Below are 17,737 nucleotides of genomic sequence, written 5' to 3'. Positions count from 1 at the left end.
GATGCAGGAGTAAACCATTTGGCTCTGCAAGCCTACCCTTCTATTCAATTGATCCTTGATTCAGTATACACAGGATGGTAGTAAGGGCAATGAAATGCTCCTCCGTCTGCAAGACGTGGGAAGCTAGGGGTCCTCAGGGTCTCCCTGATAGCTACGTCTATGGGAAGTGCACCCATAAGCTGCTCCTGACGGATCGGGTCAAAGAACTGGAGCTGGATCTGGTGGTATCGGGATCATTGGGGAAGCAGAAGGTTTCATAGATGAGACTTCCATTGAGGAGGTCACAGCCAAGGTACAGGCTTTAGATGGATGTGTGACCAGCTGGGGGAGGGATGTAGACAGTCACTGCAGGGATCCTCTGTGGTTATTCCCCTCAGCAACAAGTACTGGAGCTTCTTGATTAAAACTGCTGGTATGGCTGGGGAGATGACTTTTCAGGGCACAGCAACAGCAGCCAGATTAGAGACACTGTAGCTGGCTCTGAGGCTCAGTAGGGAAGGGTAAAGTCAAGAAGAACCATAGTGACAAGAGACTTGATAGGGGCACGGACAGGAGATTCTGTTGGCTCGAAAGAGATAAGATGTTACCTGCTGGGTGCTGGGGTTGAGGAGGTCTCAGAGCAGCTGTAGAACATCCTCAAGTGGGAGGATGAGCAGCCAGAGGTTGTGATGTACATTAGCACCAATAACATGGATACAAAGGAGGAAGAGGTCCTGTGCAGTGGCATAAGAGGTTAAGGAAGAGGCTGAAAAGCAGGACAGGAATAGAAAGACAGGCAGATGAATGAGTGGCAGAAGAATTGGTGCAAAGGGCAGTTTCACGTTCTTGGATCATGGGGACGTCTTCTGGGCCAGGAGTGGCCTGTACTAGAGAAACTAGGTGAACATTAACTGGTGGGAAATTCATAATGCTACTTGGAGAATGTAAACTGGTTTGGCAGTGAGGTGGGTAGCACCAGGTGAGAAAGTGGAGGGATGCCATGAACAGTAAGAACAGGCAGGAGCAAGATAATAGAAACAATAGAATGGACAGGTTGAAGTGTGTGTATTTTAATACAAGGAGTAAACATAGAGCAAGGAACAAAACATGGGCCATAACAGACATTTGATTGAGAGAGGGACAGGAATAAATCAGAATCGTGTTTACTATCACCGGCATATGTCATGCAATCTGATGTTTTGTGGTAGTACATTGCAATACATAACAATAACTGTAAATTACAATAAGTATATATTAAAAAATTAAATAAGCGGTGCAAAAGGACAGGAAAAATACTGAGGTAGTGTTCATGAATTCATTGTCCATTCAGAAATCTAAAGGTGGATGGGAAGAAACTATTCCTGAAATGTTGAGTGTGTGTCTTCAAGCTCCTGTACCTCCTCGATTATAGCAATGAGAAGAGGGCAAGTCCTGGGTGATGGGGTACTTAATGATGGATGCCATATTTTGAGGCATTGCCTTTTGAAGGTGTCCCACTGGGGTGCTAATGCCCAAAATGAAGTTGGCCGAGTTCACGACTTACTGCTTTTTCCGATCCTGTGCAGTGGCTTCTCCATACCAGATGGTGATGCAACAAGTTAAGATGCTCTCCACGGTACATCTATAGAAATTTCAGGTGTCTCTGGTGACATATCAATTTTCCTCAAAGTCCTTAAGAAATACAGCCACTGTGGTGCCCTCTTTGTAATTGCATCAATGTGTTGGGCCCAGGATAGATCCTCAGATGTTGACATCTAGGAACCTGAAACTGCTCACTCTTTCCACTGCTGATCCCTCTATGAGGGTGTGTGCTCCCTTGACTTCCCCTTCATAAAGTCTATAATTAATTCCTTGGTCTTACTGATGCTGAGTCAAGGATGTTGCTGCAACACCACTCAACCAGCTGATCTCTCTTATTGCTGTACGCTTCCTCAATAGACAATAGGTGCAGCAGTAGGCTATTTGGCCCTTTGAGCCAGCACCACCATTCAGTGTGATCATGGCTGATCATCCACAATCAGTACCCCGTTCCTGCCTTCTCCCCATATCCCTTGACTCTGCTATCTTTAAGAGCTCTATCTAACTCTTTCTTCTCTTTCTCAATCTAGCTCTTTCTCAATCCAGAGAATTGGCCTCCACTGCCTTCTGAGGCAGAGCATTCCATAGATCCACAACTCTCTGGGTGAAAAAGTTTCTCCTGAACTCCATTCTAAATGGCCTACCCCTTATTCTTAAACTGTGGCCCTGGTTCTGGACTCCCCCAACATCAGGAACATGTTTCCTGCCTCTAGCGTGTCCAATCCCTTAATAATCTTATATGTTTCAATCAGATCCCCTCTCATCCTTCTAAATTCCAGTGTATACAAGCCCAATCGCTCCAATCTTTCAACATATGACAATCCTGCCATCCCGGGAATTAACCTCGTGAACCTACTCTGCACTCCCTCAATAGCAAATATGTCCTTCCTCAAATTTGGAGACCAAAACTGAACACAATACTCCAGGTGTGGTCTCACCAGGGCCCTGTACAACTGCAGATGGACCTCTTTGCTCCTATACTCAACTCTCCTTGTTATGAAGGCCAACATGCCATTAGCTTTCTTCACTACCTGCTGTACCTGCATGCTTACTTTCAGTGACTGATGTACAAGAACACCTAGATCTTGTTGTACTTCCCCTTTTCCTAACTTGACACCATTCAGATAGTAATCTGCCTTCCTGTTCTTGCCACCAAAGTGGATATCCTCACATTTATCCACATTAAACTGCATCTGCCATGCATCTGCCCACTCACCCAACCTGTCCAAATCACCCTGCATTCTCCTAACATCCTCCTCATATATCACACTGTCACCCAGCTTTGTGTCATCTGCAAAATTGATGATGTTACTTTTAATCCCTTCATCTAAATCATGAATGTAGTCATTAATCCTCGTCACCATCTGAGATTCTGCCAGTAATAGCTGTGTCATCACAAATTTTAAAGATGGTGTTTGAGCTCTCCCTACCCACACAATTTTGGGTGTAGACAAAGCAGAGCAATGGGCTAAGCACAGATTCTTGAAGTACACCAGTGTTTACTGTCAGCAAAGAGAAGTTATTTCCAATCTGTACAGACTGTAGCCTCCTGGTGAGAATGCAAGAATCCATTTGCAGAGGGAGGTACAGAGGCCAAGGTTTTGGAGCTTCTTGATTAGAACTGAGGGGATGATTGTGTTGAATGCTGAGCTGCAGTCAATAAACAGCATCCTGACATAAGTATTGCTATTGTCCAGGTGATCTAAAGCCAAGTGGAGAGTCAGTGAGATTGCATTTGCTGCAGACCTATTGCAGCAATAGGCAAATTGCAGCAGGTCCAGGTCCTTGCTTAGACAGGACCAACCTCTCTAAGTGCTTCCTATCAGTAGATGTGAGTGCCACTGGGCAATTAAGTCATTCAGGCAGCTCACCCTGCTCTTCTCGAGCACAGGTATGATTTCTGATGCAGGTTGCAGCAGTGAGAGATTGAACACGCCTTTGAACATTCCCACCAGTTGGTTGACACAAGCTTTCGGAGTCCCAACAGATATACCATCAGGGCCTGACGCTTTGTCAGGGTTCACCCTCTTGAAAAGCAAATATGATAAAGGTGTTCAAGAAACTCTTAGATAGGCAGACGAATGTGCAGGAAGTGGAAAGATCTGGACACGTAGGCAGAAGGTATTAGTTTAGTTGGCATTTGACTATTAATTTAATTAATCAGGCCAACATTCTGGGCCAAAGACCCTGTTCTCGTACAGTACTATACTGTGTTCTAAGACCATGGTTGATTAACTTCATCATTTTCTTCACTATCCCCATAATCACTGGTGTCTCTTAACATACAAAAATCTCTTTGCCTTTGTTTTGAAGGCAAATCATGACTGAACCCTCTGTGGTAGAGAATTCCAATGAGTCACCACCCTCTCAATGTACTTTTTCCTCCTTTCAAATTTAAATGGCACTCCCTTATTTTGAGACTATGATTCGTAGTACAAGGTTCCTCAGCCTGGCAAGCATCTTGAAGATTAAAAAAATTAGCTTTATTTGTCACATGTCCATTGAAATATACAGTTAAATATGTCGTTTGCAACCACAAATAGCATATAACATGCCAACAACTTAATAACCCTTACTAGCATGTATGTGTGGAAGAAAACTGAAGCACCCACAGGAAACCCACGTTGTCACAGGGAAATCATACAAACTCATTACAGATAGTGGCAGGAGTGGAAACCCCAGTTGCTACTGCTCTAAACCAGTGGCTCCCAAAAAATTTTTGACCACCGCCCCCTTGGATCCCAGACCACACCCCCAGCACCCCTCCCTTTCCAGCCATTACATAAAACTAATTAAAAAATGTTGATTTACGATGCACAGTGAAAGAAAATAGAAACTGCAAATTCAAAGCAGTGACAAATAATTACAAAAATTATTCCAATCTAATTAAAGCTACAAATAAAATTATTTATTTATTTAATTACCATAAAAACTATTTTCATCAACAATTTTAGTGTATACATTTGTAGTCCAACTATTCACTACTTCATTACTTTTTAACTTTTCATCGAGATAGTTAGGCTTGGTGCAGTGATATCAGCTTCTCTCAGTCTGAATGTCATTTTCAAGGAGTCTCAGATCCCTACGTTCAGTAATTTCCAGTCTGTTTTGTTGCTTTGAAAGATGTTGTGTGACTACACTGAAACCGCATTCCACTAGATATGATATTGGAAAGTCAATAAGGAACTCCAAAGTCAATAAAGAATAAAGACCATACACTTCAATTCCACAGAACACTCCCACTCCGATATGTCTGTCCATTGCCTCCTCTACTGTCAAGATGAGGCCATGCGCAGGTTGATGGAGCAATACCTTATCTCCTGCCTAGGTAGCCTCCTACCTGCCGGCATGAACATTCAACTCACAGACCTCCGTTGATACCCCTGCCCCCCCCCCATTACCCCATCCCTATCTATAATTTTAGTCTGGTTCTCTTTCTCTTTTTTCCCCTCACCATAATCTCCCCCCAGCCCTACCTTTGTTTCTCTTTTATTTCCCATAATTCTTCACCTTCCCCCAGGCCATTTCCCTTCAGCCTATCACTTCCCAGTGCTCTGCTTCATCCCTCCCCCCACTTCTTATCCTCCCTCGACCATCCCATGTTACTTCGCTCCTGATGAAGGGTTTCGGCCCGAAATGTTGTCACTACCTCCTCCCATAGATGCTGTCTGGCCTGCTGAATTCTGCCAGCATTTTGTGTTTTTAAAGAACTCCTTGACCTTTTTCCATAGTGGTTTCATAAAACTTTGCAAATACTTCTGTCAAATAACGAAATGTCATGTCTAATATTCTTGAGTTGATTACTCAACTCAATGCGAGTTTTCAAATCACATTTTTTAAAAACTCATAAAAGCATCTCCTTTTGAGAGCCATGTGACTTCTGTGTGCAACAGCAAGCGTCTATTTGTCTTTGAAGTGATACTGACCAGAATCACTTTAAATTATTTAGTCTGGTAACTCATGTCGAACCATACTCAGTAGCCCTTACTGCTACAGAATCAGTTCTTCTCCAATTGTATGGGGCTTTCCAGATTTAGCATTGAGCAATGAAATGTTGTAAGAATCATGCAAACCATTACTGCTGTGAAGAGATGGAAAACATGTTTTGAAGTGTTCTACATTTCTGAAAGCTTTCTGAAGTGACTGAAAATAAGCCAGTTTCTTGTTTGCTTTATCAGAGTGTATTCTCCTCAAATGTTCAAGGAGCCTGGACAGTTTCATTGCCTCATTTGTTAAAAAAAAACTTTTTCACACAGCAGACATATTGACTGCTTATAAATTCACATTTCAGATACTCCACACGATACTGTCTACACTTTTTCATCTAGTCTGCTTCTGTCATTTTTGTTCTGGATTCAGGGGTTCTGCATAGGTTTCTTTTGATAGTATTTGGACTCCAAAAGGATATATTAACATAAGGATTGACATTAAATCCTTCTACAAATTGCCTTTAAAGTAGTTGCTAAATTAAGTACCAATGAATAGAATTATCAAAAGTTACCTCTGCCCGTAGTATTACAAAACCTTTTAGCACTAAGAAAGAAAAAATGGAGAGTTATGAGCTGTGTAGGAGGGAAGGAATGGTCTAATCTTCAAGTAGGTGTACGTAGTCAGCACATCGTGGGCCAACGTGCCCATGCAGTGTTGTACTGTTCTATGTTCTAACCTGGAGATGCTTTACAATGGCATAAATAGCCAAAACCAGAATTTGAAATACTGTACAGCATGACATTTTAGGTAGGTCAAATAGTTTGCTAAATTTAGAAGGTTGAGGATGATTCAATACATTTCGTAAGGGAAACTGAATAGAACACAATTGTACTAGAGAGCTATTTATCCTTCTTAGTTAAGATATGTAACAAAAAACGTAACTTTCTACACACAAAAAAACACCTTGGCTAACATAGATTTTTTTTTGATTTAAAATTAAAACGTGGCCTGTCATCATTGCTGCTTATGGAGGAAGAAATCTAAATTTCTCCTACCACTGCATGCAATCCATTCTTAATTACTCTTGAAAGACCTAGTTCTACTTTTTATGTCCTATTTCCCTTAATTCTCCATCATGCAAAATCACCCTCTCCATTTCCCCAACAATTATAATTATAATCTTCCGAAGTTCTCTTAATTTAAAAATCTTTCCTTTACATTAAAAGATGCAGAGAGCTGCGTAGAACTATTGTAACTTCCCTGCACGATGACATTTTAGCACGTAATTGCCAGCGTATTTGAATGGAACTAAGTTTCAGGAAATGTCAACATACATACATGATTATATTATGTTTAGTACATACCAACAATAATTTTTCATTTCAGTCACCCTATCCCCAATGTCCCTTCTTTGATCGAGATTTTAATCACCACATCTGAACCAATTTTTATCTGATTGGGAATGCGTGTGCAATTAATAATCTAATGGAACAGGGAGACTGAGAACATTTCTGTTCAATGTCAACAGGGAGGCGAATTAACAGTGAGGTGAACAGAGAACATAGATGATTGTCTCATGACAACGGTGCTGCCTTCCCAATATTTGACTGGAGGGCTAGATGTCAGACAGCAGAAGTGATTCTAATATTACACTTTCCTTATACCCCAGGTTATTCCAGATAAATAACTCAGGGATTTGTCAACGTTAGTAAGGCATTCCGGTAGACGTTAATCATATCAGCGATTTACAACCAACTAAATTCGCCAAATCCAACAGACGAAGCCCTGTGAACCAACCGGTGGTGATCAGGTCTCGTCAGCCTCACCTGTGGGGTTGCACTCCGTTTGCACTCCTCTCTCCTGCCGCTCTCCAGCCCCCTTCGTGTGCGCCGGTTCCCGTGGATCCTTCATTTCCAGATGCCGCCGAGAGCAAAACATGGCCTCCCCTGCGGCGCTAAGTGGCACGGACCGACCCGCCGAAGGCAGCAGAGCAACGGCGAAGGCCGGTCATAGTGCCGGGCCAAAACAGCGCTTGACAACCAAAAGCGTCAACGCGCACCCGTGCGTCATGACGTCACAGGCAACGCAAGGGGCGGCCGGGACAGAAGGCAGGCGGAGACACTCCTTTGGGACAGAGCAGAAAGGGGGAAGATGTGCCAGAGTGAAAGGTGGAGGGAAGGGGAAGGAGGATGGCTGGAAGGTGATAGGTGAAGCCAGCTGGGTGGGAAAGGTCAAAGGCTGGAGAAGAAGGAAACTGATAGGAGAGTGGACCATTGGAGGAAGGGATCTGGAGGAAGTATTAGGCAGGTGAGAAGTGATTAAAGGTCAGAGTGGGGAATAGAAGGGTAGGGGTGTCATGTGCTTATCAGAGAGAGGAATTGATATTCAACTTGCCATCAACTTGGAGGCTACCCAGATAGAATATAACGTGTTGCTCCTCCAACCTGAGGGTGGCCTCATCTTGGCACAAGAGGAAGTCATAGATCCAACATGCAAGAGAAATTTGGATAAATCATGAATAGGGAAGGTTTGGAAGTCAAACACGGACACATGGGATGAGCACAGGTGGGCACCTTGATTGGCTTGGATGATTTGGGCATGCTATATAATGCTGTGATTAGGTTGATATGCAGGGCAGGGCAAGGCAGGCACATAATGGGAGATTGGATATATCCAGAAATCAAGAGTAAAGCAGAGGCAGAATACAGTTGGCGCTTGTGGCAAAAGATAAAGAGCAAGTGTGGGCAAAAAGGTGAAAGGCAGTGGAGTTGGGCAGATGGGTGGAGAGCAGGCTACAAATACATTGTATGTCACTCAATTTTCATGGGAACCACATCTTTAAGCAGTTATATTTCATCAGGTTCAATGGCATTACCACTGTCTCAACTGGGATGAATTTATTAACTAAAAACTGAACATGGGACATTTGAAACTGCAGATGCAAAGTCTCGACCTGAAAGTTTGGCGCAATAAATGCTGCCTAACCTACCAAGTTTCTGCAGCAGTTTGTTTTTAATGGAATATAGGTAAAGGAACTCGAGCGCAATAAAGGCAATCATTAGCTGAATCTCAATGAGGAATGTAAAAAGCATGGCAGTAACATTGAGCTTTTCCCTCGTTCAAAATAAAACCAGGTGATAAGCAATGCACAGTCAATGGATTGGGTAAAAGCTCTCCTATTCTGTTAAATCCGATTGTGGAAGGTGGTGGACATGAAGCAGCTTACTGGGGGGAATGCGCCATGAACTTCCTGGTTCTCAGACATGGAGGATACTAGCTTGTAAATAAAATATGTTGTTGAAGGCTTCAGATAAAAGTGAAGATGGATGATCCATCCTATGCACTTGAGATTCTTCATCTTGGAAAATCCATCTTCTGATAATACAATGTACTCCATGTGATATCAGTAAATGAATGAGAGCACCGGTTACTGTAAAATTTTCAGTCATGGTCCAGGGAATGAAAGGTTTAGTATATGAGGAGTGTGTTGCCTTTATGGCATTTGTTTAGTTTATAATATTTTCGTTTTAGTAATTTGTTTGTTAGCATTGTTACGTACCCCGTAACTGAGTCACCTACCAGCAAAGATAGAGAGGTCCGTTGAAGTCTGATGGTACTATTTTTAACAGTATTTATTGATGAAATACACAAAATAATATCAATGCAAACATACAAATAACATACGTCGTCAATACTAAATCTAAAAGCGCGGGTCTAATAATAATCAATAAGAAACATCTCTATCGTTGTCTAGGGGATAATGTATTATCCGATGGAAGTATAAAAGTCACTTTAGTTCATTCAAACTGCAGCGTTTTGGTCTGAGAGAAAGACGGGTTAAAACTTGCCCAGTCCTTTTATGATGTCAATCCTTCGAGAGTCATTGGGAGTTGATTTCCCTGTTGTTAGCTAAAAACCGTTCTTCCGTAGTCAAGGCCCACCGATTCCGGGGCAAGTGGAAATGGATGCATGTGGCCTTCCCACCGGCTTTTGCTATTACGGGATCGTTAGCGTTTCTTCTGGTGCGTCTGAGGGGCTGTTCTCACAGACCCTTTTTTATCCTGACTCACAGGGTCTCAGATGTCAATCAGGTTGCGATGATGCAATCCCTCCACCAACCTCCCCCTTGGTTCATTGCCTGGGGGCTTCGATGAATCTACAGGATGCAATACAGAAATCCGGCCCCAAGAGACAATAGCCCCAAGAGACAAGAGACAATGGGTCCGCCTTTCGGAGGCCAGGACACATTCCACTCTTTGTGAATTCTGCATGTCTTTCTCTCATTTCCTGGGTCTCCTGAACTGACTCAATAGTGATCTTGTGATTCTCACAAAGGAGGGGGCTACCGCGCACCCTTCGGCCCCTCAAGAGCTGTGGTACATTCATAACAGCATTTTCTAGTTAAAGTTAAGATTGTTTAAAGTAAATTCGTTGTCTGTGATATATCGCGGCATGCGATGACGTCACACCTGGTTTTGCCGTGTCTTGTGGGAAAATACCGGTTTGGAGAAACAGGAAGGAGGGGGCTCACATGTGCAGGATCAGCGCAAGAAAAGTTTCTTTCTACGCACTAAAAACATCAATGAAGCAACGCTGTAAGTTCATGAGATAATCAATATGTTGAATTAAAATGTTAACACTGATTCTGTTAAAAGTAATGACAGTTGATAAGGTTTATGTTTTTGTTATTTAAAGAGTTGCGGATAGTTTATGTCGAAGTGTATTTAAAATGGTGTAGGTAGATTCTGACTGTATGTTGCACTTTAATGTAATATAGTTGTTGTAGTTTTACTTTTGCAAGTATTTACGATGTAAATGTGATATCAAGAAGGAAACAAATACTGTAAACATTTTGTATTGTTTTATCTACAGTTTTCACCATACGTTAATGTGGAAGAGTGAACAGTAAACGGTTAATCTTACTGCGATCCTGCTTTCATTGACTTTGGTTTACCTCAGTGTTTAGTTCGGAGTTCTCTTACACCTGAGCAAGAACACTACAAGGAGCATTTGATGACTGTGGACTTGTACTCGCTGGAGTTTATATGAATGAGAGGTTCTCATTTAAAACTATTGACAACTAAAAGGCCTAGGAGCTGTGGAGGGTATGTTTCTAATAGTGGGTGAGTCTAGGATCAGGAGGGTACAGCCTCAGAATAACAGGATGTCCCTTTAGAACAGAGATGAGGAGGAATTTCTTTAGTTAAAGAGTGGTGAACCTATGGAATTCATTGCCACAGACAGCTGTGGAGGCCAGGTCTTTGGGTATATTTAAAGCAGAGGTTGATAGACTCTTGATTAGTTAGGGTGTCAAAGACTATGGGGAGAAGGAGGTTATGAAGTATAATTAATTAGCTATGATGAAATGGCAAAGTGGGCTGAATGGTATACTACTGCTCGTGTCTTATGTCCTTATGATTTAAAATGGTAATGCTGTCTCATTTTAAAGCAGGAATAAATCTTTTAAATTAAAAAATAGTGTACAAGATAATGAGAGGCATTGATCGTGTAGATAGTCAGAGGCTTTTTCCCCGAGCTGAAATGGCTAGCATGAGAGGGCATAGTTTTAAGGTGCTTGGACGTCGGTACAGAGGAGTTGTCAGGGGTTAGTTTTTTACGCAGAGAGTGGTGAGTGTGTGAAATGGGCTGCCGGCAATGGTGGTGGATACAGAAAGGATAGGGTCTTTTAAGAGACTCTTGGATGGATACCTGGAGCTTAGAAAAATAGAGGGCTATGGGTAACCCTAGGTAGTTCCTAGCAGACATGTTCAGCACAGCTTTGTGGACCGAAGGGCCTGTATTGTGTTGTAGGTTTTCTATGTTTCTATAAACAATGTGCTAGCTGTAGGGCTAAATATCTTCCCAAAGTTCAAAGTAAATTTTATTATCAAAGTACATATACATCACCATATACAACCCTGAGATTCATTTTCTTGCAGGCATACTCAATAAATCTACAGAATAATAACAATAACAGAATCAGTGAAAGACAACCTAATTAGGGTGTTCAGAGTGCAGAAGACAACATACTGTGCAAATACAAAAAGAAAAAAAAAGCAATATACATTGAGAACATGAAATGAAGAGTCCTTGAAAATGAGTCCATTGGTTGTGAAAACATTTCAATGCTGAGTTCCTCTAGCATTTTGTGTGTTACTCGGATTTCGACCATCTGTAGATTTTCTTGTTTGTGATACTGCATATATAGTTGAGATACATTTTCTATTGGGAGCCTATTGTTAAGCAGGGAGTAGTGTTATGTATTAAATATTTAAGTAGAATTTGAGTAGTTTTGTGAACATTTTGTTTGATTAAGCATTCTTGTTCATTTAAATAATTCATTACATGTTACATGTGAAAATAGAGGAATTGCATTTGTCACGACGCTACCAGGGGAGAGCTATGTGCGCACCTCGCTTAAAGTAGCAACTCACATTCCTGGCTCCTTGGTTCCTTTGAATTAGTTTTATGTTTTGGATTTACAAATCATAACTTATTTTTAACGTGTTAGGTTCCGTTATACATTCACAAAACATAACCTTTGTCGGTAGTAAATCTACATGGAATTCACTGCCCAGCCAATGCATAATTTGTGTGATGGTTGTTAGTCAAGTGAGCATAACAAATGGAAAAATACGGTGCTGCAGTATCTCACACACAAACAATGGTGACAGTTTTGAAATTCTCGCTTTCCCTGCAAAGGCCGTACACTGCAACGAGAACGGCTCAAGAAGAAGTGGAAGGCCAGTGGCGGCAGACCACAAGCGGTGGGATGCCGCACTGGAGACGACACTGCCCACCTCACATCTGGAGCGGGTGTGCAAACCAGCCAGCAAAGCCAGTGGTAGCTAGCAACCAGAAGGTGGGTGGGTAGATGGAGGGAGGTGATCCCACCAGTCTCGTCTGTAATGACTGTCGCTGCCAAAAGCCATTGGCTGCAGAATTCTACTGCTTGGAGCAGTTTGGAAGAGAGGCATGTGTATCCTCAGCTCATTATGTTGGCGTTGGGTTGGGAGGGATGGCAATCTGTGTGATGCTGTTTCAATTTTAGGGAAAATATTTTCTTAACATTCAAATTGTAAGTACCCCATCTTACATTGTTCAATAAGATTAAATCTCATCCTTCTAAATGTCAATGATGGCACCCTCAGCCTTTCTTCAAATGTCAACTCTTTCATACCAGGAATCAACCCTTATGTGTCTTCTTAAGAGTCTTTGATGTTGGTATGCATTTCCTTAAAATATAGAAATGGAAACTCCAGTATTTTAGGAACAGTCCTATAATTCCCTGTAAGGTTGTGTTAAAACATTCCCACTTTTATACTTCTGCCCCTTATGAAAAGGACCATCATTCCATAGCCCTCCTAATTATTTGGAGCTTTATTTGGAGAATCCAGTAGTTAACAGGAAAAAGCCAACACTGGCTGAAGTGGAATTATCAGAAACCTATAGGTTGATTGCTTTGTACAGTAATTTTTGTTTGGTGTTTCATTGAAATTTGTGGTGTCTATAGAATTGTTGTGGTAGGAACAGGGAATGCCTGTCTTCACTTAAAGAGACAAATTCCCTGCTAATTGCGTACATGAGTGTTTTAGGGGTTATTCCCCCCACCCCCCAGGATACAGTATGATAGCGAGAGCTGGGGAACGTTACCCTGGTCTGCATGCTCTTATTGAAGTTGGAGACAGTTATAAGCAGTTGCTCACCAATTTTCCTACATGCAATTCAGTAAGGCATTCCTACTGCAATGTACCATTGGCTGCAGCCTCAACTACTGCTGTAGAACAGGGCCAGAACTCTTTCACCAGTTGCTGTTGAGCTCTTGATGACTTTTGACTTTTATTAGGCTATTGCACATTGGAGCAGAAAACCTCTGCATTTCCAAGGTTACAGCAAACTGTTGTATTAGGTCACAGATGATCCCCTGTTAAGAGAGGCAGAATTTGTCTGATTTTCTTTGCAGAGAGCAGCATACAGGGAGACATAGTGACTCAAGATAATTCTGGTTTCCCAATGATAACGAGTGCTATTCATTGCATGCCTGTCATTTTGAGATACCACACATTGGCCCAGAATTTCCTGGGTATAATGAACCATTGTGCTCACTGCTCATTTGTCTTATTAGTCTGTATTTACCTTAAGTAAACCCATCATGATAAAAACTATGTTGCAGAAATCTTTCTGGCTTTCTTTCTTCAAGATGCTTCATGTGTCAAGAAGCAGGCCTGTTCACAGAAATATTGAAAGGAATCTTTGGCTGCTTATTAAACCAACTGAACTTTAATAATTTGGCAACATCCCGCATAGTAGTCTGATGCAAAAGGTTAAGGCACACTGGGTCCAATGTAACGTGGTAGATTGAATTGAGAACTGGCCATTAAGAGAAACAGTGTATTGATGGAGGGGTTTTATTCTGACTGGAGGTCTGTGTTCCACAGGGACCTTTATTTGTTTGTGATGTACATAAATGATTTGAACAAAAATGTTGGTGGACTGAATAGAAATTTGCCAATAACACAAATGTTGGCAGATTGGTGGATAGGGAGGACAATTTTCAGAATAATATCAGGATATAGATCAGTTAGAAATTTGGACAGAGGAATGGCAGATTCAGTTTAATTTAATTAGATGTTGCACCTTGGGAGTTCAAACATAAGAAAATATAAGGTAAATGGCAAGAGCTTTAGGAGCATTGATCTTGGGATGAACATTGAGAGATCTTGGGTTTGCAAGTCCACAGCTCCCTGAAGGTGATGACACAAGTAGATACAGCAGGAGAACAAAAAGGTATATGGCATACTTGCCTTCATTGGTCAGAGTGCTGAATATAGCAGTCGGGAAATCATATTGCAGCTGTATAAAACTTTCATACATTTTTGGAGCATTATGTGGAGTTCTTGTCACTGAATTACAGGAAGTATATGGAGACTTTAGAGAGGGTGCAGAAGAAGTTCACCAGGATGTTACCTTGATTGGGGCATATTAGCACTAAAGAGATATTAGACAAACTTGAATTATTTCTTCTGGAGTGTTGGGGCTGATAATAAAATTATAAGAGATATATTTAGGGTCTTTTTCCTCGGGTGGAAATGTTGAATACCAGCAGCCAATATGTACTCTTTGCCATGGTGACAGTGGCCACTCCCATGGGTGTAATGATACCTGGCCAGGTGTATTTTGAACATTTTGGCATCCCAAGTAGCTTTTGGCCATGTCTTCAATCTATGTATCTATTCCTGGCTACCACACATTGCTCCAGGTGAGACTCTTCATCTTGACAGTACCCATGTGTCCTTCATGCAGATTCTCTAACACTCTAGTGTGCAGTTTAGAGGGATCACAAGATCCACACATCAGCGTTCTTTGATATACAGACAGTTTGTCTCGCCTCATGGAGAACTCCAGAAACATAGGGCTACCATTAGCTCGCCATACCTGCATTGTGATTTCAGAGGGTTTTGATAATGTCATGTCATTCCTTGCTTCCATTTGTACTTTGGAATTTGTTACCAGCAATGTGGTGTGGAACACTTCTGCTGGTCACAGTATAAACACTTTTCTTCTTCAGTTGCCAACAGTAGAAGACATGACAAGCCATCAGTGATGCTGTGTTGTTTGGTGCCCTTGAACTCTACGTCATAAGAGTGGGCTCCTAGGAACAGTGTCCAACATTGTAACTGGGTAGCAGTCATCACTGGGATTCCCTTCCTGGGATTGAAAATGGACACAAAGGACTGGTGATCTGTCACTAGCGTAAACTTTTGTCCCTAGAGGTTGTGGCGGAACTTCTTTATTCCCCATACTAGACTAAGGGCCTCTTGGTTGATTTGTGCGTAGTTGTGTTCTGTGCTGTCAGGGATCTTGAAGCAAACGAACTGGGCATTCAGATCCATCTTTCATAATGTCCAGTGCCATAAGGGGACACTTTGCATGCCAGTCTGATGGGCAGGGATGGGTCATAATGAGTGAGCAGTTCATCGTATGTTGTTAGTCTCTTGGTTTCCTTGAAACATCTTTCTGACCATTCCCACTTTGCTCCTGTTTGTAATAGTGCGTTCAATAGATGCAGTATTACAGTATTGGAGCAATGTTTGGGAGAAACCAGTGGTAGTAGTTTACTAGGCCCAAGTATGACCTGAGTTGTGACACATTTTCCAGTTTGGGTGCCTGTAGCACTGCTTCAATCTTCTCTTGTGACTTATGTAAGCCAGGCTTGTCAATGACATGTCCACAATATGAGATTTCATTCTTGAAAAATTCACATTTCCCTCTCTTTGCATGCAGACCATACTCAGTCAGCCTGGTAAGCTCTTTACCAAGGTTCTGGAGGTGCTCCTCATCATTCTTGCCAGTCACAATGAAGTCATCAAGGTAACATTGTGTTCCTGGGTATCTTGGAGCACTTGTTCCACTGCTCTTTGCCAAATTGCTGGACCTGACGGGACACCAAAGATGAGACAATTATACTGAAACAGTCCCTTGTGAGTGTTGATTGTGAGGAACTTCCTGCTTGACTCCTCAATCTCCATTTGCAAAAACGCTTATGACAAGTCAATCTTTGTAAACTTCTCCCTACCTGCCAAAGGTGCAAAAATGTCTTCTATTTGTAGCAGGGATGCTGCACAGTACACAGCACTGGGTTGATGTTCACCTTGAAATCCTCACATATGTGAACAGCTCTGGCCTTCCCTTCCTTGATCACTAGGACAATGGCTATGGCCCAATCACTCCACTCAACCTGGGACAGAATTCCAGACACCTCCAAGCTCTGCTGTTCAGCATCCGCTTTAGGACGTAGTGTGTAAGCCACTGGAAGCGCTTTGTGGAATCTTGGTGTTGCTGCTTCATTCAATTCAATTTTGGCCTTCATGCCATTGAGTTTACCAATCCCCTTTTCAAACACCTTCTCATTAGCGTTAAGCAGCTGTGTCAGTCTCTGGTTAGTGCTGCCATCTGGGCAGCTGTTGCCTGTTGATGCCACACTGAGAGCTTTGATTGAATGCCAGTCTAGCTGGATTTTTCTCAACCATTCACCTCAGAAAAACGCTGGTTTCCACTTTTCAATACATAAAGCTCTTACTGTTCTGTTTGGCCTCTATATATCACATTTACTTTCAGTTTGCCTTTGGGTTAGGGTTAGAGTCTTTTCACCTGTGTAAGTCACTGAAGACTTCTCTGGTGATATCTTAGAAAACTGTCTGTTGCAGTCAGCCTCTGGAATTATGGACAAAGCTGTAACTAACTCCATTTTCAGCTTTACACCAGACACATTTATTGTGAGCCAGATGATTTTGTGATCTGCTTCAGTTATACTATGTAGTTCTAGGCATGATAGTTCATCTTTGTCAAACTCTGTGTTGCCTGATTCAGTTTTACATTCGGTAACTTTATGCATTTACTTACTTTTGCATTTGAGACTTTTCATTCATTTGTGCTTCTTGTCTACCTTGCACACTCTCTCTATGCAACCTTGTCTCTGACACTTTCTGTGGACATTTTCTTTGAACCAACAGTCATTTGCATCAAGGGAGGATTTGCCACATCAGTGACATTTTTGGCTTTTTGCACCATTCAGGGACATTTTGTGTGTTTCACATTCTAGCCTCTTTTTCTGTAGTTCTGCATCCTTTGTTGCAGTCTCTAACAATATTGCAATGGCCAATGCCTGTTCAATGGTTAGGTCTCTTTCTGATAGTAGCTTTGTTATAGTGAGCTTTTGGGTAGAAGATTCATTTACACTTAAATGACTTCGGCCACCAATCTTCTGTTCTTTGGCAAAGTACTGTGGATTGAGTTCATAACAATGCATTTCCTAAAAGCTGTGAACCCAGTTCATTTGTAACAATGCTGTTCCTAAAAGCTGTGAATACTGGAATGCTAGCCCAGACGCTACGGATGGAAGTGTGAAATTTACAGGTAGTTTCGAAGACAGCATTATCTATACTTTGTGAATATGAATTGTCCTCTACGTTAGCACGTAAAATACCAAATAAATGTATGTATATTTTATATATTGGTGAGACCCAACGCAGACTGGAAGACCGTTTCGCTGAACGCCTACGCTCTGTCCGCCAGAGAAAGCAGGATCTCCCAGTGGCCACACATTTTAATTCCACATCCCATTCCCATTCTGATATGTCTATCCATGGCCTCCTCTACTGTCAAGATGAAGCCACACTCAGGTTGGAGGAACAACACCTTATATACCGGCTGGGTAGTCTCCAACCTGATGTCATGAACATTGACCTCT

At 42.0% G+C, this 17,737-nt stretch overlaps 1 protein-coding gene across 3 annotated transcripts in view; it reads right to left on the bottom strand.

Annotated features, from left to right (window-relative positions):
* cdadc1 (cytidine and dCMP deaminase domain containing 1) overlaps nt 1-7,563 on the bottom strand; it is a 67,966-nt gene extending 60,403 nt beyond the window's left edge. Inside the window, exon 1 of one of the 3 annotated variants that reach the window (XM_059967874.1) lies at nt 7,314-7,563. In XM_059967874.1, coding sequence (XP_059823857.1) covers nt 7,314-7,425 — 112 coding nt within the window. In that variant the 5' untranslated portion in view covers nt 7,426-7,563. The remainder of the gene's footprint in view (nt 1-7,313) is intronic. The other 2 variants (XM_059967871.1, XM_059967873.1) reach the window with 2 other exon arrangements.
* Between the last annotated feature and the right edge of the window lie 10,174 nt (nt 7,564-17,737).

Source organism: Hypanus sabinus, chromosome 4 (genome assembly GCF_030144855.1).
Source record: "Hypanus sabinus isolate sHypSab1 chromosome 4, sHypSab1.hap1, whole genome shotgun sequence".
Taxonomy (NCBI): Eukaryota; Metazoa; Chordata; class Chondrichthyes; order Myliobatiformes; family Dasyatidae; genus Hypanus; species Hypanus sabinus.
Note: the sequence above shows the minus strand (reverse complement) of the source record. Positions and strands in the feature narration are given on the sequence as shown.